The 22,744-nt window shown below is 58.0% G+C and overlaps 2 protein-coding genes across 2 annotated transcripts; both read right to left on the bottom strand.

Annotated features, from left to right (window-relative positions):
- Positions 1–1,300: 1,300 nt before the first annotated feature.
- On the bottom strand, positions 1,301–2,285 carry LOC610887 (keratin-associated protein 12-1-like). Its single transcript, XM_038581150.1, has one exon. The coding sequence runs from the start codon at positions 1,930–1,932 to the stop codon at positions 1,582–1,584; it is 351 nt and encodes a 116-aa protein (XP_038437078.1). The 5' UTR covers positions 1,933–2,285; the 3' UTR covers positions 1,301–1,581.
- A 7,170-nt stretch (positions 2,286–9,455) lies between these two features.
- LOC610875 (keratin-associated protein 10-8) lies at positions 9,456–10,599 on the bottom strand. Its single transcript, XM_038581153.1, is given in 2 exon segments — positions 9,456–10,577; positions 10,579–10,599. Coding segments are annotated over 2 exon segments (1,143 nt in total).
- Positions 10,600–22,744: the final 12,145 nt, after the last annotated feature.

The raw sequence follows: 22,744 nt of genomic DNA, 5'->3' as shown, positions 1-22,744 counted from the left end.
AAGTGAGATCCTACAGCACTGTTGACTCTTTTTTTTTTAATTTTTTTAATCTTTATTTATTTATGATAGTCACAGAGAGAGAAAGAGAGAGAGGCAGAGACACAGGCAGAGGGAGAAGCAGGCTCCATGCACCGGGAGCCCGATGTGGGACTCGATCCTGGGTCTCCAGGATCGCACCCCGGGCCAAAGGCAGGCGCCAAACCGCTGCACCACCCAGGGATCCCAGCACTGTTGACTCTTGAACAACATGAGTCTGAATGGCCTGGATTAAAAAAATATATATAGCATAGTACTGTAAAAGTATTTTCTCTTCCTTATGGATTTTAAAGATTAAAAAAATTTTTTTTTATTCATAGAGACACAGAGAGAAAGAGAGGCAGAGACACAGGCAGAGGGAGAAGCAAGCTCCACACAGGGAGTCCAATGCGGGACTCGATCCCGGGACTCCAGGATCACATCTTGGACTGAAGACGGCGCTAAACCACTGAGCCACCCAGGCTGTCCTGTCTTCTCATTTTTGATTGAATATCAGATATCATGTGCTAAGTGTTTCTTCCTGGAAATGGGTGGGTCTCTCCAGTCAGGTTATGTGTGTGATGGGGGGGAAGTTTGGATCAACCTGCTCAGATGTTGACCTTGGTTTGGGTTTTATTGTTATTGTGATGACCTTCAAGGTACCTAAGAGTTTAGATTCCTTTATGGTGGGTTTCCAGGGCCGTGTGCTTAGGGCAAGGGCTGGAGGCACAGTGTTCTTGCTCTGCCCTGAGTTTTCTCCTGCCCTCGTGTGTCTGGCACGTGGAGGGGACCTCTACACATGCCTGCCTCCCCCTCCAATGACTGATCCTCCTCCTGCAGCTCTACCAGCCAGGCTGAGTTGGACCAGGAGGGCTCTGTTGTCCTGGCCCAGGGTCAGTCTTGAGCAGGCCTATGTGCCTGGGTCGTGGAGGGTGAGGCTTTCTCACTTCCTACTGCTTCTCCCTGCAAAACAGGCCAGACTCCACTTTGTAGTTGGGGAGGGTTTGTGTGAGCTTCCCCTGCCCCCCCCGCCTTTTGCAGCGCTCTGATTCCCGGCCCCTGTTCAGTAGGGGTAGCTCGTCCTCTGCCCTTCCCCATCTATAAAGTGAGTCTCGGGTGCTGGGTGTGCACCTTCCCCCTGCACCCTCCAAGCCCCCCTCCCCACCCCCAGCTGAGCTGTTGGAGAAAGGGCTCCTTGAGGAGGGGCTGTTGTACTTACACTTATATATGTCTTTGAGATAAGAACTTCAAAATATGTGAAAATAAACTAGAGGGACAAGCTGCATCAGGAAGGCACAATTTATTTGGCTCACATAGGGTTGGTTCCCCGCTGGAGACAGAAGCCCCTGGAAAACCAGGGCTTCCCAGGGGTGGGGGGCACACTTCCCAGGGTCACAGAAGGATCCAGATCATCCTGCTCCATCCTTGTCACTGGCTTCAGAGGATCTGCTGGGCATGTTCTTCATCTGCCCCGTGCAGAACCTGGAGACCCACCGAAGTCTTGTTCCAGGAAGGGTACAGGTGTGGCCCCCATGCCTTGGGAGTGGCTGGGCAGGAGGCTCATGGTCAGAAGCAGGTCGGGGTGCTACAGGAGACGGGCCTGCAGACCAGGGTGGGGCGGGAGGGCTGGCAGGACCCAGGGGACTGGCAGGAGGAGGTCACAAACACCAGGGGCTTGCAGCTCACGGGCAGGCACACGGAGGACTGGGAGGAGGGGACGACATACACGGAGGGCCGGCAGCTCACGGGCACGGACACGGCAGGCTGGCAGCTCACGGGCACGGACACAGAGGGCCGGCAGCTCACGGGCACGGACACGGAGGGCCGGCAGCTCACGGGCACGTAGCAGGACGCCTGGCAGGGGCTGGAGGTGAAGCAGGAAGCCTGGCAGCCCGGAGAGCAGCTGGTGTGGCACATGTTGGCGTGGAGCTGGGCTGGTGTCAGGGAGGAGGGTGGAGGTGTCTGGAGGGTGCTCCCGGGGCGGCCTTTATACCCCGGCTGGAGCGTCCTGGAGCATGACTGCCTGTTGACTTCCTCAGTTGTTTCCAGCACGCTTCCCCCCACATCCTGTCGCGGGTGTGCTCTCCTGTGTCAGGCTCCACCATAAATAGGTTTAGCGTAGAGGCCAATTTCTTCTTCTGTAAACAGGTTGTTCTGGTTTGACTTTGCGTGGGGTTGGGGTGATCTCTCCAGGCCCGCACTGTGCACACAGCACCACTGGCTCCACTCCGGACTGCATCCTTCATCCCTTCTTGCCTCATGCCGTCTGGGGGCACTTTGGGGCAGTGATGCATTCTGAGCTTTTGTTCTGCACAGAGAACATTAAAGTGGGGATCCCTATGCTGGGAAGCAGGGAAGTCTGTGGGACAAGTCGGGCCTCTGCTTGTTTTGTAAATAAAGTTTTATTGGAAACAGTCATGCTCGTTTGCTTCCGTGTTGTCTGGGGCTTGCTCTGTAATGCGGGGTGCTTATCGAGAGCAGGCCACTGCCAGCCTGAAATAGTTACTCTCCTCCCTTTATGGAGAGGTGACCCCTTCTGCCTCCTAGTAATCTATGCAACAGCTGGTTTGTTCGTGCAACACATATGTATTGTGTGCCGGCCACAGAGACGTGCTGGCCCCGTGAGCCTTGCGGGCGAGGAATGAACGAGTGTGTGAAAGTTAATGCGTGAAATGATTCCAGAGCAGGCCAAGTCCCAGAAAGAAAAACAGGTTCAGCAGGTAGAGAAAAATGAAGGTGCTGGTGGGTGGTTTGGGGCCCCCCCGGGGGGAGGCGATGCCGAGCTGGCATGCAGGTGACGTGGCGGGGGCAGGGTTCCAAGCAGAGGCAGTTGTGGGGGTGTGAGGACGCTGCCGCAGAAAGAGGCACGTTCCTGGAACAGCGGGCGATCCTGTAGAGGGGGTGCTGGGCTGCAGGGGGCCAGGCTCAGCCCACACGCTTGAGGTCCAGGCATTGCACACCCGGGCCCATGGGATGTGAAAGACTGTCCACGGGAAGACACGTGAGTGGGAAAGACCCAATGTGAAGAAGAGAAAACAGAATTAAGACACACGAAGAGTGACTAGGGGACCATATCAGGAAGTCTAACAACGAGCGATCCCAACCCAAGGAGGAGCAGAGAATGATATTGAGACGTAAATAGTGGACCAAAGTCCCCGATGGTTTTTCAAGTAGGCTCCATGCCCAGCGTGGATCCCAACGGGGGGCTTGAGCTCACCACCCTGAGGTCAAGAGCTGAGCTGAGATCAAGAGTCGGATCTTTAACCAGTGAGCCACCCAGGACTCCCCCCACAAATTTGTTTTTATTTAAATTCTAATTTACAGATCCAAGAGTCTCAGAAAACCCCTAAAGTCCCACATAATCTGGCACCGAGGTCGAGGCCCCGGACTCCAGGGTGCAACCGAGCAGCTTCAGATCCCTGCTGCTTCCCCTGGTGGTGAGAAGGCCCACACGTCAGGGACTCTGACTGCACCTTCGTGTAAGTGGGGTCCCCCCCACCCCTTGGATGGTGACAGGGATTGGTGACTAATCAGGGATGAGCGGATCCATGTGCAAGGGTCCCGCACGGCACCTGGCGCAGGGCTGGGACAGTGTGACATGTGTGACGTGGCCATGGCCGCCGGCCACGAGGAGTCCTGCTGCTCGGCTCTGGTCTGTCGGGAAGATTCTGGATCACGGAATTTCCGAATCGATCCCGGTCTGGTGAGGGGGACGGTGCTTGTGTGGATGGAGGATGGTGTATCAGCTCAGGGAGGCCCCCCAACATCCCGATGTGGGGGTCCCCTGTCCCCAGCTGATGGTCCCTCACCATCCTACCCGGGCTCTGAATCCAGAACTCCCGGGGCCGCTGGGTCATGGCAAGCCTGCAGCTGACACGGGGTTTCCTGAACTGAGTCACTCGCACCAGGAACTCCGGGGAGAGACGTGGAGGAGGAGGAGGAAAACCATCAGGCAACTGCAGGAAGGGACGCCACAGCTGGGTATAAAGGCCACCGGGGAGGAGCCTCCAGACCAGCCTGTCCTCGTCCCTGACTCCACTCCAGCCCCACTCCACCATGTGCCACACCAGCTGCTCCGAGGGCTGCCAGCCGGCCTGCTGCGTGCCCAGCTCCTGCCAGGTGTCCAGCTGTGTGCCCAGCCTCTGCCAGGTGTCCAGCTGCTTGCTCAGACCCTGCCAGGTGTCCATCTGCGTGCCCAGTTCCTGCCAGGTGTCCAGCTGTGTGCCCAGCCCCTGCCAGGTGTCCAGCTGCATGCCCAGCTCCTGCCAGGTGTCCAGCTGCATGCCCAGCTCCTGCCAGGTGTCCAGCTGCGTGCCCAGCCCCTGTCAGGTGTCCAGCTGTGTGCCCAGCCCCTGCCAGGTGTCCAGCTGCGTGCCCAGCTCCTGCCAGGTGTCCAGCTGCGTGCCCAGCTCCTGCCAGGTGTCCAGCTGTGTGCCCAGCCCCTGCCAGGTGTCCAGCTGCTTGCTCAGACCCTGCCAGGTGTCCATCTGCGTGCCCAGCTCCTGCCAGGTGTCCAGCTGTGTGCCCAGCCCCTGCCAGGTGTCCAGCTGTGTGCCCAGCTCCTGCCAGGTGTCCAGCTGCGTGCCCAGCTCCTGCCAGGTGTCCAGCTGCGTGCCCAGCCCCTGTCAGGCTGTCCAGCTGTGTGCCCAGCCCCTGCCAGGTGTCCAGCTGTGTGCCCAGCTCCTGCCAGGTGTCCAGCTGCATGCCCAGCTCCTGCCAGGTATCCAGCTGTGTGCCCAACCCCTGCCAGGTGTCCAGCTGCGTGCCCAGCTCCTGCCAGGTGTCCAGCTGTGTGCCCGTGAGCTACAGGCCAGTTGTGTGCTTTCCAGTGAGCTACAAGCCTGCCGTGTGCCTGCCCGTGAGCTGCAAGCCCATCGTGTATGTGGCCTCCTCCTGTCAGTCCTCTGGCTGCTGCCAGCCCTCCCGCCCCACCCTGGTCTGCACCCCTGGTCCCTGCGGCACCCCTAACTGCTGCTGAGCTGTGGCCTCCTAGGACCCCCTCCTCCCTGCAATCAGAAGTAGCTGCTCTGAGCTCCTACCAGGCAGCCCAGGCATCATCCATCTCAGACCTTCTGGACCCAACTGGATCATCTTCCAGCAAAGCCGCTTGATCCTCATTAACCAGGCAGAGCGGGTCGCCCACTGGGTCCCCCGGCCTGGGTCACCCACACAGCACCCAGCTGGCTGGTGCAAGTGCCCAGGCTCTGCAGCTGCCCCCACGAGAGTCTAATAAATCCCAGAGCGTGTGCAAAGCCCCCAAGTGTGCGGCGTGTCTCCTTTAGTGCCTTTCTCGAAACTGCTTTCTCCAGGTGGCTCCCCAGGATCCAGGAGTGCTCCCTCTGCCGAGGCGCCCCGGTTACTAGATGGCCATGCCCAGGCGGCGAGGGGGCGAGTGGGCCTCCTGCTCAGCCTGAGGCGCCCCCGGGGCTTCCTTTGGTCCCACTTTGTCCCTCGAACCACCGAGGTTCGTTCTTGCTCTGCTGGGAGGGACTGAGGGTGCGTCTCCAACCTTCCCACCTGCCTTTTAGGTACAAAGGTCCCCACTCAGCCACTGACATACGAGGCCAACCTGGTCGAAAACCGGGACGTGTATGCTCCGGGGAAGAGCACAGCTCCTCCTTCGTCCACGGGGACAGGGCTCTGGGGGTAACTCCCCCCCGGAGTCGCCAGCGTCCCCCTCCCCAGGACCGGTCAATACAGCCCTGCAGGCGAGGCGGCTCCGCAGACGGGCGACCTGAGGCTCGTGCACTGGGAGGTGGGCCGGGTGGGCCGGGTGGGCCCTCGTCATCCACGGACTCGCGAGAAGATAGATGGGCAGGGGGCACGGAAGAGGAGGCCGTGGGAAACGGGATGCTGCGCTGCGGGCTTGGAGCACAGAGTGGGGAGCATGGAGCGCGGAGCACGGAGCACCGAGCAGGGAACACCGAGCAGGGTGCAGGGAGCACTGAGCAAGGAGCACCACACAGAGAGACGGAGCAAGGAGCACCGAGCAAGGAGCATGAAACAGGGAGCAGGAACAGAGCAGGGTGCAGGGAGCACTAAGCAGGGAGCACCACACACGGAGCACGGAGCAGGGAGCCCCGCTCACAGAGCAGGGAGCACCGAGCAGGGAGCACCGTGCACGAAGCAACGTGCACAGAGCACGGAGCAGGGATCCCCCGAGCAGGGAGCACCGAGCAGGGTGCAAGGAGCATTGAGCAGGGAGCATCACGCACAGAGCACGGAGCAGGGAGCAACGAGCAGGGAGCACCGGGCAGGGAGGACCGAGCAGGGTGCAGGGAGCACCGAGCAAGGTTCAGGGAGCCCCGCACAGGGAGCACCGAGCAGGGAGCCCTGAGCAGGGTGCAGGGAGCACGGAGCAGGGAGCCCCGAGCAGGGAGCACGCAGCAGGGAGCCCCGCGCGGGGACGGCGCTGCGCCCGGGGGCCGGGGGACTGGTGTGCGGGCGCTCCGCAAGGACCGGGCCCCCCAGAGCGTGGCCGCCGGGACCTGAGCGTCCGCCGGGGTCGGTGCTCCCGCAGCGCCGGTGCGTGCGTCCCCGTGGCCCCCGCGGCCCCCGCGCAGACTCAGCCCCTGCGTCGCCAGCCTCGACGCCCGCCGTCCGCGCTCCCGCGTGGGGCCCGCGTGGCTCGGGGTGGGGACCCCCGACCCGCCAACCCGCCCTGCCCCGACGCGCCTGCGCCCCTTGCGGGGGACCGCGGACACCCTCGGGCTGACTCCCCGGGCCGGGGCGCGGGCCGCCGGGGACACACGAGGGCAGGGCAGCGCCAGGGGAGCCGGGGTCAGCGGGGGGGCGGGGGGGGCGGGGGGCGCCTGAACCAGGACGTGGTCCCCGGGGAGCTCCCGCGGGGTCCTGACCGCGCCGGGACCGCGCACCCACGGTTCTGGGAGCGCCCGGCACCCCCAGGCCTCGGGTCGCGAGCATGTGAGGGTCGGGCCGGGGCGCCTGCGGGGCTCCCTCCTCCCGGCCCGAGAGCCCCACCGCGTGTCCAGCTGGGGCCCCTCCCCCCGGGCGCCCCCCAGGCTTGCCACAGGCAGCGCGCAGGCCCCGCCCGGGGGATGCCCTTGAGGGGTGGGAGGGGGACCGCGCTGCTCCCGGGTGCACCAGGCCGCCGCCCGCAGAGGGGCTCCCCGGGGTCGGGGTGGGGGGCTGGGGGGCTCGGAGGGTGGGGGCGGTGGGGGCTTTGAGGCTGGGGGTGGTGGGGCTCGGAGGGGGGGGGCTCGGAGGGGGGTGGGGGTTCGGAGGGTGGGGGGGTGGGGGCTCTGAGCGCTGAGCCATGTCTCTGCAGCGGAACAGGCATCGTGGACGCTGACACCTCCGATGCATTCTCTCCTTGGGCAACCGGGGCTGGCTGGTCGTGTAGACGCCCTGTCTGGGAGCAGTCTGGCTGACTGTGTAGATGCCCCGTCTGTGAGCAGTCTGGATGACCGTGTAGACGCCTCAACTATGAGCAGCGTGGCTGACTGTGTAGAGGCCCCTGCATGAGCACACTGCCTGGCCGTGTAGACACCCCACCTGTGAGCAGCCAGGCTGACTGTGTAGATGCCCAATCTGTGATCAGTCAGGCTGACCGTATAGATGCCCTGTCTGGGAGCAGCCAGCTGACTGTGTAGACATCCTATCTGTGAGCAGTTGGTTGGCTGTGTAGATGCCCTAACTGTGAGCAGTCTGGCTGACCTTGTAGATGCCCCATCTGGGAGCAACCAGGCTGACTGTGTAGACGTCCTATCTGTGAGCAGTCCAGCTGACTGTGTAGACGCCCTGTCTAGGAGCAGCTGGGCTGACCGTGTACATGTCCCATCTGTAAGCAGTCTGGCTGGCTGTGTAGACACCCCATCTGTGAGCAGTCCAGCTGACCGTGTAGATACCATCTATAAGTGGCTGGGTTGGCCATGTAGACGCCCCGTCTGGAAGCAGTCCAGCCGACCGTGTAGACACCCCAGCCAGGAGCCGTTGGCCGCAGGCAGGCTGGCCAGGCCTTTGCAGGGTAACTGAGCCTCCTGCAGGAACCGTCAGGTGGTCCGGGGTGTCGAGCCGCCAGCCCAGGGCAGGGGTGCCTCTTGCAGGGCCCCACCCAACCCTCCCGCACACTATTTTGGCACCGTTGTGGGCCGCTGGTTTCCTCAGGAGTCAACATCTGTGCCCTTCACAGGCCCTGGGGTCTGGGGTGTGGAGCCTCCCTTCGCCTCGGGGTGCGGAATCCACCCGGGTCTCCGCCTTTATCTGTGCAGATGGTCTGGTTTTCTTAAAATTTAAATGAACAAGTAACGGGCACAAGTTTTGAATCAATTCAGGTGAACTGAGGGGTTTAAGAGCCCAGCCCCTTTCCCTTTCGAGGCCCCTTGGCTCTGGGTCCTCCCCCGGGGTAGAGCCCGCCTGGGGCCAGGGGAGCCAGCCTCTGAGGGGGCGCCTGTCCTCTCCCGCCTGCCGCGCCTCTGCTCTTCTGCCCCCGGGCCTCTCCCCCCTGTTCCTGGTACAAGACATAAGGGGGGCCTGATGCCGGCCTGGTTGGTCTGCCTGGTGCCCGCCTGGCCCCCCAGCGCTGTGGTCCCCTGAGACTGCAGGCCCGTCCTCCCCCGCTGTCCCAAGGGTTTGTCCACAAGGCACCTTTTTGCCCCCATCTCCTTAATCAGGCCTCGAAGCCTTGAGTAGAGTGGATGATGCCTGACCCACCCTGCACCCCTCTCAGGGCCTAAGGGGATTTGCGGGGCTCAGAGCACCAGCCCTTGTGCCCACCCAGCAAGCGGCCGCTCCCCTGTGTGGGGACCCCTCCCCAGGGGAGTCAGCACGGTGCTGGGTACTGAGCCTCGGGGTCCCGCCGGTTAGGGTCCTGCAGCTCCCCTTCACCTGCAAGGGCAGGGGGCCGGGTGGGCCAGGAGCCCGAAGGCCACTCAGGGTGCGGGCCTTCTGCGGCCCTGCTCACCTCCCGGGCCCAGGCTGGGAGGGCTCCGCACCGTGGGTGGGTGTGGGTGTGTGTGGGTGTGGGTGTGGGTGTGGGGGGGTCCTGGGAGGGGAAGGGCCAGGTGCGTGCAGGTGACATCCACATTCTCTCAGATGCTTTGAGCTTGGACGTGAGACTGTGTCTTCACTGTTTGCGGCCCCACCCACAGCAGCCACGGCTCCAACCCGGGGGCTCTCAGGCTCGGAGGAGGAGGGACAGACACACGCCCATCTCTACTTCACGACACAAACGCTTTATTGATTACGGCGATTGGCCTTCGTCACACGGATTACAAGCCACGGCTCATGCAGACGAGGGCCTCGGGGCCGCAGGTCGCCCCTGCTGAGGGCTGCGGGCCGTCTCCCCAGAGAGGGGCGGGCGGCCTGTTCAGGTTCCCAGTTGGCAGCAGCCGCATGTCCACCGGGGGCAGGGGGTCCCGGGGTTGGGGGACCGGGGGCTCAGCAGCTGAGATGGCAGCTCCCGGGGCAGTTCAGGCTGCTCAGCTGCAGGCGGGGCGGCGGCAGGCCTGGCGGGAGCACACGGGGCGGCACAGCAGGGACACACTGGAGGCCTGGGGGCGGCAGCTGGACTGGCAGGGGGAGGGGGAGGCGCAGCAGGCGGGCCTGCACACGGGGCGGCAGAGGAGGGACACGCAGGAGGAGGGTCTGCAGGGGCTGGGCTGGCAGCAGGGGGAGGCCTGGCAGCAGACAGGCTTGCAGCAGACAGGGGTGCAGCAGATGGGGGTGCAGCACACGGGCTTGCAGCAGACAGGGGTGCAGCACACGGGCTTGCAGCAGACAGACCCACAGCTGTCTTCCTGGCAGGGGGAGGAGCTGCAGCAGGAGGGCTGGCAGCTAGACTGCTGGCAGCAGGGGGAGGCTGAGCAAGGGGATGCCTCACAGCACACGGGCTTGCAGCAGACAGGGGTGCAGCAGACAGGGGTGCAGCACACGGGCTTGCAGCAGACAGACACACAGCTGTCTTCCTGGCAGGGGGAGGAGCTGCAGCAAGAGGGCTGGCAGCTAGACTGCTGACAGCAGGGGGAAGCCTCACAGCAGACAGGCTTGCAGCAGACAGGGGTGCAGCAGACGGGGGTGCAGCACACGGGCTTGCAGCAGACGGGGGTGCAGCAGACGGGCTTGCAGCAGACAGACACACAGCTGTCTTCCTGGCACGGGGAGGAGCTGCAGCAGGAGGGCTGGCAGCTAGACTGCTGGCAGCAGGGGGAGGCTGAGCAAGGGGATGCCTCACAGCAGACGGGCTTGCAGCAGACAGGGGTGCAGCAGACGGGCTTGTAGCAGACGGGGGTGCAGCAGACGGGCTTGCAGCAGACGGGGGTGCAGCACACGGGCTTGCAGCAGACAGACACACCGCAGCCCTCCTGGCAGGGGGAGCAGCTGCCGCACGAGGGCTGGCAGGAGCCGGGGCAGGCTGGTGGGCAGGGGCTGGACCCGCAGCTCGCAGGGGTGCAGAGGAGGGTCAGGCAGGAGGCCGGGGCGCAGCAGGGGGGCTCGCAGTAGCTCTCGGGACAGTCGTCCACATGCCAGGAGGGGTCGGGGCAGGAGTCGCCGGAGCCGGGCAGGCAGGCGCGGCCGCCGTAGCTCAGGTCGCTGGAGCAGACAGGACAGGGTGGAGGCGGCCATGGTGTGGGTGCTGGGGTGGGTGTGGGTGTGTGTGGGTGCGGGTGTGAGTGTGTGAGTGTGAGGTGCTTGAGCCATCTGTCAGCTTTTATACCCTCCAGGCGTGTGTGTTGGCCCGGGCTCCCCACGCCTCCCTTCCGTGTTGGCCCAGCGCTGGTCGCAGGGGACCCCTCATTAGCGCCACTTTATTTTCTACAATTAGTTTTTACTCATTAAACCAGCGAGTGGGTTGCAGGAGGCTGTTTTCCAGAGTCTGCGCTTTGTTTGGCTCCACACAACTTGTGGAAACTACTGGAGGCGGGGTTGGCAGAGTGGCCGCCAGGGTCTCTAAGGTCACCCTCACGCGGGGGCTCGCTGTGCCTTCGGGACCCGCGCACGGGCCGCGCCAGCGTGTGAACACGGGGGAGAGACTCCCAGCACCGCTGCAGGCCCAACTGTGAAGCGCCTCCAAGCAACGTAAAGAGGGTGAGACACGCACAGAACAGGACGACTTGACCAAAGACCCCGGGCAGTGCGTGCCCACCGGGTCAGAAACACAGGGCGGCGGCGTCTTCTACTTGCCACCCCCCCACCCATCCGTCTTCACTGGTGTCATTTCAATCAAAGCCCAAAGGGAATCTCTTTGGCACATAAATTGAAGATACTGAACGGCCCGAAAATATTGGCAGGATGCACGGTGGGCGAAAGGTTAGTATGATTTTAAAAATCCTCACAACCGGGGCAGGAGAAGGTACGAAAGAATCAAATACAAGATTCGAATCCTTCAGATTCCCAGTTAGCGGTGGAATTGCCGGGTCCCGTGGTAACTCAGTGTGAACGTTCGAGGAACTTCCAGAAGACTGCTGTCCTCAGCCCCTGTGCCTTTTTACTTTCCACCGGCAAGGTTTCTCCACATGCTCCCCAATGCTGCTTCTGTTCTGTTCTTTTTATTTATTTCTAATTTTTAAAAAGGTTTTATTTATTTATTCATGAGAGAGGGGCAGGGATACAGGCAGAGGAAGAAGCAGGCTCCCGGCGGGGACCCCGATGTGGGACTCGATCTCAGGACCCTGGGGTCATGACCTGAGCTGAAGGCAGACGCTCAACCACTGGGCCACCCAGATGCCCTGATTCTGTTCTTTTTTCTTTCTTTCTTTTTTCTTTTTTAAATTGCAATCACCCTAGTGGGGCTGATGTGGCATTTTATTGTGATTTCGATTTTCCCTGATGCCCAGTGGATATTGGGCTTCCTCTCAAGTGCTTGTCGGACGTCGGCGTATCTTCTTCAGAGAAATGTCCATCAAAGTGTTTAGCTCATTTTTAATTGGGTTGTTTGTCTCTTGGCTGTGGACACTAGACCCTTATCAGAGTGACGATTTGCAAGTATCTCCCCCATTCTCTGGGCTGGCTGTTCACTCTCTGGAGAGCATGCTTGGTTCGATACATAAACCTTCTAGATTTTGGTGAAATCCAATTAATGTACTTTTGTTGTTGTTGTTGCCTGTGCTTTTGGTGTCACATCTAAGAAACCGTTGCCAACTCTAAGGTCATGCAGGTTCACCCCTACGGTTTCTTTCTAGTGCGTGATAGCATTAGCTCTTATATTTAGGTCTTTGATCCACTTTGAGATGATTTTTTAGATATGGTGTGAGAAAGGGCTCAACCACTGGTCTTTCTGTTCTCTGACTTTTGGCAGCTCTTAAATATTAGGGATATGGCACATTTTCTATGGTACTGGCTCTGAATATTATTTCCTATCTTGTTTTTTTGTCTTACACTTTCCTTATGGCATTTTCATTCCCTATCTATCTATCTATCTATCGTCTATACATCTTAATATAGAATAAAGGCAACATAGGGACACCTGGGAGACTCAGCGGTTGAGCGTCTGCCTTTGGCTCAGGTCATGATCCTGGGGTCCTGGGATCGAGTTCCGCATCGGGCTCCCTACAGGGACCCTGCTTCTCCCTCTGCCTGTGTCTCTGCCTCTCTGTGTGTATCTCTCATGAATAAATAAATAAAATCTAAACAAAAAACAAAAAACAAGGGGAGCATCAGATAATCGAAAAATTCTACAGTTCTCTGGTGGTTCAGTCTTTTCCATCTTAATTCCAATTTCTTCATCGTACGACCAAACCCTTTACCCAGTAGTTGGGTGTAGTGAAAAGAGTGTGTGAATATTAGTGAAGAGAAACTTCGCTAAATGGAGTAGAGGGGCATGCAGCGGGGAGCTGAGGGCCCTACAGCTCCTCTTCAATCCCAAAGCCAGCGGGAAGAGAGGGGCCCTGCTCTTGCTCTTGCTGCAGCTTTACTCCCCCCAGGAGGAGGACGTTTTCTTCTGCTCATGGCAACAGCCCCGCCAATGAGAAAAGCCTGGACGCTTCCAGCTCCCAGTTTACGCCGCCAAAGGGCTTTCAGTTGACAACAGTCTCCCCAAACCACCGCCCGCCCCCACTCCTCTATCAAAGAGCCTCCTCTCTTCTATTCTCACTTGTCCCAGATTGCAATTCTCCATCATCCCAAATGCACCCATCTTTCGCTGGTAAAACAACTAGCAGTTTTATTTTTAAGGTTAGCAAGTGAAAAATATAAGTAATCGATCACAGAATGGATAAATGCAACGAGTGCTTTATTTTTTTAAAAAATCTTATTTATTTATTCATGAGAGACAGAGAGAGGCAGAGACAGAGGCAGAGGGAGAAGCAGGCTCCCTGCGGGGACCCCAATGCGGGACTTGATCCCAGGACCCCTGGGTCAGGCCCTGAGCCAAAGGCAGATGCTCAACTGCTGGGCCACCCGGGTGCTCTGGAAGTGCTTTCTTTAGAGTCAGAGAGCCCGTTTCTGGGTCCTCCCAGTGTCCCCCTGGGGACCATAATCGCTCTCCGTGTGTTTCCGGTAGTCCATCGGTGTAGGAGGGTAATAAGGCCCATTGCGGCCAATCCCACTGGTGCTGCCCCCAGATGCTCTCCGGCCTGTCACCCACCACACCTGCCCCCGTGAGGGTCTGCTACTGACAGCACCCCCCCCACCCAGGGCTCTGTGGGGGCACTGCTGTCACCACCCAGCTGGGGATTTACGGTCACCCACGCACCCCCACCCCAGCTTCCTTACGCTGAGATCCTCCCCCTGGGATCAGGCTGGAACGAACTTGACCTGAAGCCACACATCTTGTCTACCTTCTTATTCCAGTTCCCTGGGCTGCCTGCCCCGCTCCTGGGCTTGTGCACGTGTCCTCGTCACTGGCTCGGCTCCTGGGAGAATTGCGTCACTCCCAGGGCCGCGATGGGGACGAGAGGTGACAGCGTGCGGAGCGCTCCGTGCCTGCGGGGTGTCGCGTACAGGTGAGCACCCCTCCCACAGTGGCTGCTGCTGCGGTCGTCTGGCCGGCCGTGCCCCCGCCACCCTCGGCCCCCTCTCCGTGCCACAGCGGGGTGCTCCCACGACTTCACTACCTGGCCTCCCCTTTCACCCCTGAGCTTCTCCTTTCAGGGTTCAGTAGCTTCGTGTTCTTTTCAAACCTTCCCCCGTCTCCCTTAGCACCGGCTGGCACTTCTTTCTGAATCCCAGTGCCATCTGTCCCCTGGGCCAAACCATGGAGTTCATAATGGTGAAGTGTCTTGGTTTTTATTTTTATCTATTTTTAAATTTTTTTAATGTCCAGTAATTTTATATTATGCATATATATCCCACATTTAGGATATATATTACATTATTACAACATCCAATAAATTTATTATTATTTCACTTAGGGATTTTTCTCTTTAAGGAAGTCTAATAATTTTGCTAGGATATGTCTTGGAGTTGATTGTTGAAGTTCAATTTTCCCAAGTACTTGATGGACTTGTAAAATATGAAGAATCAGATCCTTTTTTATTTCTGGAAACTTTTCTTTTCTTGTGTGTGTGTGTTTTATTCTTTTTTTAATTTTTTTAAAGATCTTATTTATTTATTCATGACAGAGAGAGAGAGAGAGGCAGAGACACAGGCAGAGGGAGAAGCAGGCTCCATGCAGGGAGCCCGACGTGGGACTCGATCCTGGGACTCCAGTATCACATCCTGGGCCAAAGGCAGGCGCTAAACCACTGAGCCACCCGGGCTGCCCCTGTGTATGTTTTAAAATCAAGATTTTTAAGTACCATATACATTTAAATACAGGTTGTGTTTCTTTCTCTTTTTTTTTTTTTTTGTATTTTTTTATTGGAGTTCAATTTGCCAACATATAGCATATCACCCAGTGTTCATCCCGTCAAGTGCCCCCCTCAGTGCCTGTCACCAGTCACCTCCACCCCCCGCCCTCCTCCCCTTCCCCCACCCCTTGTTCGTTTCCCAGAGTCAGGAGTCTCTCATGTTCTGTCTCCCTTTCTGATATTTCTCACTCATTTTCCCTCCTTTCCCCTATGATCCCTTTCACTATTTTTATATTCCCCGAATGAATGAGACCATATAATATTTATCCTTCTCCAATTGACTTACTTCACTCAGCATAATACCCTCCAGTTCCATCCTCATTGAAGCAAATGGTGGGTCTTCATCGTTTCTGATGGCTGAGGAATATTCCACAGTATACAGAGACCACAGCTTCTTTATCCATCATCTGTCGATGGGCACCGAGGCTCCTTCCACAGTTTGGCTATTGTGGACATTGCTGCTAGAAACATCGGGGTGCAGGTGTCTCGGTTTTTAAATTCATTTCATGCATATAAATCTGGTCTCTCCAAACGGCAGCACAAGCCAAGTCAAGATAAATAACTATTTTTTTAAAGATTTTATTTATTTATTTATTCATGAGAGACAGAGAGAGAGAGAGAGAGAGAGAGAGAGAGGCAGGGACACAGGCAGAGGGAGAAGCAGGCTCCATGCAGGGAGTCCGATGAGGGACTCGATCCTGGGTCTCCAGGATCACACCCTGGGCTGAAGGCGGCGCTAAACCGCTGAGCCACCCAAGGTAAATAACTATTTCATGGACTCCAGGCCACGTTCATTGACTCCAGGCCTCCGAAAAGGGAGATGTCTCTCAGGTGATGACATAGCACAGTTTGTCTAGCTGGAAGCTGTTCTATTTTGCTGAGAGGTACGTAAAATCATGAGGCATCTTTACGATTGGATGAGATCTGAGTCTTTTTTTTTTTTTTAAAGATTTTATTTATTTATTCCTGAGAGATGCAGAGAGAGAGAGAGAGAGAGAGGCAGAGTGACAGAGGAGAAGCAGGCTCCCTGCAGGGAGCCTGACGTGGGACTCGATCCCAGGACCCCGGGGTCACACCCTGAGCTGAAGTCAGACGCTCAACCGCTGAGCCACCCGGGTGCCCCAAGATCTGAGTCTCGATAAAATGTGGATGTAGGATGTGTGTATCCTCGGTACTCTGCGGCAGAGTCTCCTCCATGTACCCCCTGCCCCGGCAAGACTGTGCCAGCAACAGTCGAGGCACAGGAGTAATAGAAGTAAGAAGCACTGATGCTAAGTAGGAGGGGCAGGTGAGAGGGCCTCCCAGAGCGGGCAGCCAGCACACGTGTCTTACAGCAGTGACCGGGCTTAGTGTCCCTGGGCGGCCCCTGGGGAGCCCAGAGCAGCTCTTCCTGCGGGAGGCAGAGGGACACCTCACCCTGTGACCTGTGTCCTGTGTCCTTTGTCCTGCTGCTCCGTCAGTTCACGGAATGCAGCCGGATGGGTCTGGCCTGAGATGGAGTGTTTGCAGAGCGAGGGCCGTGGGGACAGAAACACTCTGTGGTTTCTCAGCAGGCTCACCCAGCAAGTGGGGGTCAAGGGCCTTGCGTGGCTGCCCTCGGGAGCCCCCAGCCACCCCCATCTCGGGCGGGGCATCCTTTCCCGTACACATGCCGGCACCTGCACTGATCCAGCAGACGTGAGAGCAACATTAAGTCACCTGGAATGTAAATATTTGGGTGTGGGGGTGACCGAGTTCATACCAACCCCATTATATACTTTGTGTACATTCTTGTAAAACAGGAAGGAAAACAAAACACTTCTCTGATAAAAATAGTTCTGTTTTATGTGGAAACACTTTCCTGCTGACACCCCAACAGTACATGGTCGTTCATCAGAATCAGGAAAGGTCTTCCAGGGAAATCTCTCTCTGTCCCTCCCCACCCCCACCTACTGGCCCCCTTGCCCCCGAGGCCAGGTGAGGGAAGGCCACCAGCAGAAGAAGCTCTAACCTATAGGAAGAACGAATAGAGCCAATCCAGCAAACAGAAGCTGAGGTCCAGGGAAGCGGAGATTTTGCCTTTGTGCCGTACACCTTAGTGGTGGACCCCGTAGAACTCGCGGCCCAGACATGCATCCAGCCACGTGTGCGGGGCTCTGGGGGCAGGCGGGGCCCCCCAACACTTCAGCAGTCATTGCTCATCCCAGGGGTCCCCTTCGGTGTCCTGCCATGTGCCTCCTGTGTCCTTGTGAGCAACAATACAGGGGAGGCCAACACGTCCTCCTGACTCCAGCCCCCGTCTATCCCGATCCTACTATAAACCTCATAGGAGCTCTGGGTCACCTGCCAATAACATGCGCCCTGACTAACCCAGGTCCCGCTCTGGGGCAGTGGCCCCACGGTGCCATCAGGGACCCGCACCCCTTCCAGCGCCCTCCCCTACCATCCCCGATGATGATGGTCCTTCCTCAGACCATTGCTCTGTGATCACAGACGGCGCCCGCTGCTCCAGGTGCTCCTGCCGTGGTCCAAGGAGGAAGGAGGAAGGGGAGAAGGAGGTGCCTGTTTCAGGGAAGGACGTGTTCCCCGAAGCCCCAGCAGGTCCCTGCTGACGTCTTGTTTGCCAGAAGTGTCCTGCGGCCACCCCGAGCTTCGAGAGAGTGAATTGCCAGTCCTTTCCCCAGGAGCCTTATCTGGCCTGTTCGTTGGGATGTGGCAGGGGGATGGATGGATGTTGGGCTGGCTGCCACCTGTGTCTGCCCCTGGCGGGGGTGGGGGGGGGCGGGTGGTGGTGAGTGAGGAAACCAGAATCCTGCCCCACGAGGTGGGGGGTAAGTGTGGGGAGGGGCGGGCACATGCCAGCAGGCCACGTTCCCTTGCGAAAATCACAGGGTCCTATTGCCCATTTCTCCCTACTTTTTGGGGCATGTTAATAGAATTCTCACCTTAAAGGACTAAGATCGCTGGATGCTAGTGCATTGCAGCCAAACCAACTTCCCTTCCGGTGGCGCAGAGAATCCCACGCGCCGGGACAAGCTTGAGGGAAAGGAAGGGGCGGCTCTGGACGGTGCGGGAGGCCCCTGGACAGGGCAGAGGGGCTGGGCACCCGTGGCCCCGCTGTGCCAGCCCCAGCCTGCTTTGTGGGATTTTCACCTCGGACCCTCGGCGCCCCGGCCACGGTCAGTGGGGAAACCTGAACGCCCTTCAGAACAACATTATTCTGGATCCAACTTCCCTGACCCACTTTTTCACCCTGGAGAGTAAACCTGAGTCCAGGGGTGTTAACTGTTTTTGAAAAAAAAAAAAATGCAAGAAAAAATGGCAAATATTGACACAGGCCTGGTACTGCACCAGTCACCGCCCAGGGGGCCGCACCTGCCCCACGTGCACCATCCCCATGCCCTTGAGGAGAAAGCAAGGTTGTCCCCGATCTCCAGCGGATGGTCGAGTGGGCTGCCCCGAGTCCCAGTTCACACCCGTGCATGTTCCCCAGAGAGGATGTGTGAGTGGCCAGAGTCCCACCGGGACAGGTGTCACCTGCATCCCCCCGTGGGCATCTCTGGGTCTGAGGTCCCTGCCCCCATCCATCTCCGTGCGCCTCAGCCCCCGGGGCGCTGCACCCCCGCAGGGGACCCCACAGCCTGGCCGCCCTCCCCCGGCTTCCCCTGGAGTCCTGCCCGCCCCTGGGGAGACGGATGCTCCCCTGCTCACACGCCGGGAACGGCATCCCCACTCAGAGAAACCAGGGATGACGGGCCTTTTGTCCCACTGTCCTGGATGGGAAGAGGGGAGGCCCCAGATCCGGGGACCCCTCCACCCAGCGAGCCTGCTGGCTGACGCAGCCCAGGTACAGCCTGGCACCTGCACAGGCAGCGAGCAGCCCCCGGGCCCAGGTGCCGGTCCCCTCCCACCCTGGCACCTCCACGGTCCCACCTGTCCTGTGCCCACCCTCGGGGTCACCACTGCCAGCCCTGGCCCCTTCCTCCATCATCCTGGGCTCTGGCTCCTGCCCCCCTCCCCATTCTCTGTGAGGGCCTGGTTCAAAACCAAGACACAGCCTGCTGCTCCCAGGACGTCAGGCAGGATTCAAGGCCCTGAGGAGGCCAGGAAATAGCCCTGATCGTTGGGCTGTGCAGGCCCCGCGGGTGGAACTGGCCTCGAAGGAGTAGAGGCTGGGGCTCAGCCTCCTCTCAGGCCGACAGGCGGCCCCTCCGGGGGTGTGGGCCCCTGGGCCCCACCGCAGCCCCGTCACCCCTCTCCTGCTATCTCTGCCCCTTTCCCTGGCTCCACCTTTATCTCTGTGCACTGTGGATGCCGGCAAGCCTGTGAGCCCTCGGAGCAAGGTAGGTAGGTAAACAGAGCTCCGCGGCCTGCCCGGGGGAGCCTGGCACTTCCCCACGGTGCCAGGCAGCGCGGGTCACGGGCGGGCACCACGCAGCCCAGAAAGTACACACCGGCCACTCACTGGCCCTTGGGCAGCCCGCCCAGCGCTGCTCTTTGTCGGGTGGCTTGGCCCCTAGTGCCAGTTCTCTGACGGAGCCTCGTCCCTGCAGAGAGACGGGGACAGTTACCCCTGCCCCTCGGCCTGTCACTCCTCGCCTCTTCTGTGGCCGCCCCCCCCTCCTCCTGCCCAGGGCCCCAGCACCCGGCACAGACTCCGAGACAGGGTTCCTCAGTGACGGCAAACATCTCCCGGTGGGGTTCGGCCCAAGGCCACGGACGGTACAGAGTCCGTCCCTTGTCACTCTGGTTTGGGGACCTGCATATAGATGCTCCCTGGGATTCATTATGCGGGGCTGTGTCCCAGCCACTATCCTGAGTGGGAGGAGGACCCTGTAGGGTGTGGGGAGGCTCCCTCAGTTCCAGATCCAAAGCCTGGAACAGAGTGCGACGTGATGGTTGGCTTCCATCCGAAATCAACGTGAAGAATAATGCAGGTGACTTTCCAGGAGGCCCCGGGTGCGGCACCTGCGGACGGGGTGTGGAGGGAACCCCTGGCCCCGGCCAGCCCCGACTGCTGCGGGAGGCAGAGCACGTTTGCAGCCCAGCCCGTCGCTCTGTCCTTCCCAGGGGCGACCTGTGTGCTCTGTTTGGTCTGCACCTGGTGAGTCACCGGCCGAGGGCTCGGGAAGGTGAGGAACTGGGTCACTGTCGGTATACCAGGGGACAGGGGGACAGCTGTCAGGAACCAGAGTTCTTTGCGGCCAAGTGCAGTCTCCCACTCCACAGATAAAGAAACTGAGGCCAGCTCTGACCAGGCCCTTCTCCCCTGCTGTTCCTCCAATGTGTCCACGGGGCAGCAGTCCTCTGCCTAGTCCCCAAGGAGGACACCCGGCTCCTCTTTGCTTCCACGGCCCCGCCAGGCAGTCCCACCCCAAGACCCCAATGCCTGCCCGTGTCGAAGGCAGGTGGTCCTCTGGCTTCCCATAACCCCGAATACCTACTAGTCTGCTCTTGGGGAAATCCGGAGATCCCAGCACCCGTGGGAGCAAACCTCCTGGGGACTTAGGTTACTGTTGGGATGGCCTTCAGGAGCTGGAGAGGCAAGGGCAGTGCCCCGTCTGACGTGAGGAGGGACAGCCTAAAAGCCATTGAGGCGGCACCCGGCCGGATTCCATCACCCGATTGCTGGGTTTGCTGAGCCCAGTCATCTTTGCCAGCGTGTTACCCTAAATCACGTCCTCAGGAAAGTCAGCGGCAGGCAGGCCATCACTCCCAGACCTGGTCCCTGCAAACCCCGACACCCTAACTGTCCCACCTCCCCTGTGGCCACCCCCGGAGGAATTGCCTGCGAGTGGACAATCGGTAATGTTGGCCTTTGTTGGTCGATTCTGCAAACTATGCATCAGACCTCCTTTCCAGCCCTGACGGGATGACAGTGAATTCAATGCACAAAGTCCCTGATGTTATGGGGCCTCCATTTTAGGGAAACAGGTGCCCTGGCTGGTGGTGCAATGGAGCAGATGTGTCTCAGCAGGGTTTTTTTTTGGGGGGGGTGGGGGGGTATTGTTTTGTTTTTTTAAAGAATAAGCAAAAATAAAATAAAAAAGAAAAGAATAAGCAGCTGGTGGAGAAACTTGCTGTGGCCATGAGATCACGTCCCATCATCAGAGACATACTCTTCACCACCGTTGGTGGAGGTTAACTGTGCCACCACTGTGACTGCAGTAGCCCACACCCTACGGCAGAGGCGTACGCGGCTACATTTGCGTTACGACCCCTCTCTTCAAACATCGGGGTGCATTTTCACTTCCACAGACGTAACTGCAACTGCTTATTCAGACCCCCCATCTGTCTGTGTGCTTTTCTCATTTGAAATAAATAACCCCACTTCCTGTTGTTGGAAGATGTGCAGCTTATGAAGAGTTATCTTGAGTGGATCCCAAAGAATACAAATGAGCCACTGGTGCGGTGCGAGTCGTAAATTAACACTTCGGTCTTTGAGTTTATTAAAGCAAATGGCTGTGGATCGAGTAAACTGAGACATAAATATTTGGAGTGTGGAGAACTACAGTTTGACCGAGACTCCGAAGGCTATCTTAAGGAAAAGAGAGCATATGATAACTTGCGTTTGTTCGTCAGGGTTTTGAGTGAGTTCCACTTCTGCGTATTTGGACTGAGTAGAGAGTTTAGACCAACAACCCCAGTGAAAGCAACTGGGTAAACTGTTTTTTAAAACAGTTTAAAGTGGGGATCCCTGAGTGGCTCAGCGGTTTCGCACCTGCTTTTGGCCCAGGGCGCGATCCTGGAGTCCCGGGATCGAGTCCCACGTCGGGCTCCCTGCATGAGGCCAGCTTCTCCCTCTGCCTGTGTCTCTGCCTCTCTCTTTCTCTCTCTCTATGTCTATCATAAATAAATAAAAATAAATCTTAAATGAATGAATAAATAAATAAATAATAAAACAGTTTAAAGCAATTGGAGCCCTAACAAGGCAGTAAAATGGTATGGACATAGATTCAGAAGAAGATGGAAATCTGGAGAGGGATGGTCAGCATTGGATGCTGCCTCTGTGCTGAGGGTGTCTGTGGATTCACAAAGAGAAGGCCAAGCATCTGAGTAGCACTTTGGCCACCTCGTGGGGCAGGAGGTCCAGGACAGGAATCCAGGCCTGCCAAGTCTAGGTTTTTATAACTCCCTGAAACCTTGAGTTGGGAACACAATGGGTCACACGTTAGAGGTCAAGAGGAAGAAAAAGCCACTCAGCCCCCACGTGGACCACCGCGTAGCCTCAAGACACCCACGTGGTCCCAAGTATGTCAACCACTGAAATTGTATTAAGGCAATCCCAGGTTGGTGGTACCGCCCAGTACCTGGCTGAAATAGGAGAAAATCCTGTCTAGAGAAAGGTGATATCCCACCGCACCTCAAATTTTTTCTTTTCTTTTCTTCTTTTCTTTTCTTTTCTTTTTTTTAAAATTTATGATAGTCACACAGAGAGAGAGAGGCAGAGACACAGGCAGAGGAAGAAGCAGGCTCCATGCACTGGGAGCCCGACATGGGATTCGATCCTGGGTCTCCAGGATCGCGCCCTGGGCCAAAGGCAGGCGCCAAACCGTTGCGCCACCCAGGGATCCCCACCTCAAATTATTTCTAAGCGATCTCTGAAATACAATGTTTGGCGCTCTATCAAAGACAACCAGAAACACAAGGAGACAAGACAACATAAATCAGAACTAGCGAAAGGAACAGACAATAGAAAGAGGCATGCGAAGGCTCTGGGTAAAAGAATTATCAAACACAATCACTACAGTAATCATGCTTATGGTGTTCAAGGTCATAAAAGGCGATATTCAAAATTTTTAGCAGGAAACAAAAAACTTAAAGAAAAAAGTGAGAAAAGTTTGGGAACAAAATACAAATTCCACAACTGAAAAAATACATCACAAATTGAGAACACAGTGAGTGTGTTTTACAGCAGGTTAGACCCAGCTGAAGAGAGAATTAAAACCTGGAAGGTAAGCCAGAAAAAAAAAAAAAAAAATCCAGATCCAAGCAAGTGGTGA

The sequence above is a fragment of the Canis lupus genome, chromosome 31, assembly GCF_011100685.1.
Source record: "Canis lupus familiaris isolate Mischka breed German Shepherd chromosome 31, alternate assembly UU_Cfam_GSD_1.0, whole genome shotgun sequence".
In the NCBI taxonomy this organism is placed as follows: domain Eukaryota; kingdom Metazoa; phylum Chordata; class Mammalia; order Carnivora; family Canidae; genus Canis; species Canis lupus.
Note: the sequence above shows the minus strand (reverse complement) of the source record. Positions and strands in the feature narration are given on the sequence as shown.

Excerpts from the sequence above, each read along its gene's own strand:
- LOC610887 (XM_038581150.1), bottom strand. The coding sequence starts at position 1,932 with ATGTGCCACACCAGCTGCTCTCCGGGCTGCCAGGCTTCCTGCTTCACC.